The 2061-nt window shown below is 37.2% G+C and overlaps 1 protein-coding gene across 1 annotated transcript; it reads left to right on the forward strand.

Annotated features, from left to right (window-relative positions):
* The first annotated feature begins 360 nt into the window (after positions 1-360).
* Positions 361-1546, forward strand: LOC120084072. Its single transcript, XM_039039973.1, has one exon. It carries the CDS (start codon positions 361-363, stop codon positions 1507-1509), a length of 1149 nt encoding a protein of 382 aa, XP_038895901.1. The 3' UTR covers positions 1510-1546.
* Positions 1547-2061: the final 515 nt, after the last annotated feature.

The raw sequence follows: 2061 nt of genomic DNA on the forward strand, positions 1-2061 counted from the left end.
TCTTCATTTTTATCTCTATGATTACTTTAAACATCATATCACATATCATATATAATCTCATTGAAAAATATTCAAAATTTATATTTCACAATAGAAGGTTGGATCAAATTAAATTAATGGTGTGATCGGTACATCCACAACAAAGATTTTTTTTTTCCCTTTTTTTTTACTATGTTTATTTTAGCTGCCACAGTTGTTTTAAAAAAATTATTTTTCATAAGTCAACACCCATTCTTGACCATTTCATTTGGATACAAGAAAGAAAAGATCATGCAAGACACTACAGAATTCTGCTCAAGTGAATGCTCCCCACGTTTTGAGATATTATTTCTCATCATCTCTTTCTTCTTTCAGTTATAAATGCCGATTCTCCTCCAATTCCATTCACCTTCAAATTCTTCCTCTCAGTCACTGATTCCTCCGGCAATGGCACCAGCACTGCCAACGTCGGCCAACTTCAACAACAATCGATTGATGTCCGGGAAGCTCGAGTTCGTCGATTCAACATATTTTCCCGATAATGGTGAATATGCAGAAAAGGAAAAACAGATATCGGTAGATCCAATATCATTGAGAGAATCATCAGCAAGAGAGGACATAATCGTCGATCCTCTCACGGCTCCCGACGTTGCCGATCTTCACCTGCCGCCGCCGCTACCTCCGACGCAATTCAAATTTTTAAGCTACAGTCTACCAAATTCCGTCAATTCCTCTCCCCGATTCGGTTTAATGAAAAAGAAAGGAAAAATCGAAAATCAAGTATCGTTACTTAAAGTCTCCAATTCGACGAAACTCAATTCGCCGGTTCAGGATTTAGGGATTGCTCTGCAAGAGGATACTCAATTTCGAAGGAGCAAATCGTGTGGCGAAGGCAGAGCAAGTGCTCCAGGCGACGATTTGGATCTGTGGTTAAACAAAGCTAAATTTCCAGAAACGAAAAGTTACAACGATGATTTCTCGAAGACTGAATCGAACAAGAAATTAGAGGCTTCCGATGACGGATTTAACTGCGGAGCACTCTGTTTGTTCTTACCGGGATTCAGCAAAGGGAAATCCATTAAGTCAATTAGAAAGGAAGAAGAAACAGAGATAGAAAAAGCGAGGATATCGAAGACTGAGATTGGAAGTGTGATATCAAGGACAGTTTCAATGGAGAAATTCGAATGTGGATCATGGGCTTCCTCTGTTTTGCCAAACGATAATGGTGAAGATGAAGCCAGTAACAGCCTTTTCTATGATCTGCCATTGGAGTTAATTAGAAATAGTGTGGATGCAAACACACCAGTAAATGCAGCTTTCATCTTTGATAAAGATCAGAAGGGAGTTACAAAGAACAATTCATCGTCAAAATTAGTTCGAAAATCGCACGAATCGCTGTCTCATTGTGCTCGATTTTCGGCATCGTCTCCTTCTTCGGGACCATCCTCACCAGGTTCTTGCATTACTCCTAGATTGCGTAAGGCAAGAGAGGAGTTCAACGCCTTCCTTGAAGCCCAAAGTAGTGCTTAAGAATTGAACTATGTTTAGGTACTTAGTTGATAACTCATTTGTGAATGCATAATCATGAAAGCTAACTCAAATGAATGGATTCAAATGTAATGTTAAAAAGATTTTGTCATCAAAGTTGCTCCAATGAGTACTTTTTCTAAAACCACACCATCTCCTTTTCCAGTGGATGAATATTGAGTATTCCGGAACCTGTGGTTTGTGAGAGCTTCTTAATATGTTGTGTACCTATTTAATACATTAGTGCATTTTCTTTCATTCAAAGATATGATCATAAATTAGTTTCTTATAACAAGGAGCACTCATTGCTTTGACATCAAATTATCAAATCAAAATTTTCCTTCTTATTTCATGGTTGTATCCCAAGTATTACCTTAAATATTATGACAAAAATAAAAATTCACAAGCAAAGAATAGGGATATTAATGAGAAGAACAACACACAAATTTATTTGATTCATTAATAGTGTGATAGTTATGTTCAACGACCAAGGGATAAGAAGAAAGTATAGAATATAAAGACCCCTAGTTTATAGGGGTGTTCTTGGGCTAGATT

This window comes from Benincasa hispida, chromosome 8, assembly GCF_009727055.1.
Source record: "Benincasa hispida cultivar B227 chromosome 8, ASM972705v1, whole genome shotgun sequence".
Taxonomy (NCBI): domain Eukaryota; kingdom Viridiplantae; phylum Streptophyta; class Magnoliopsida; order Cucurbitales; family Cucurbitaceae; genus Benincasa; species Benincasa hispida.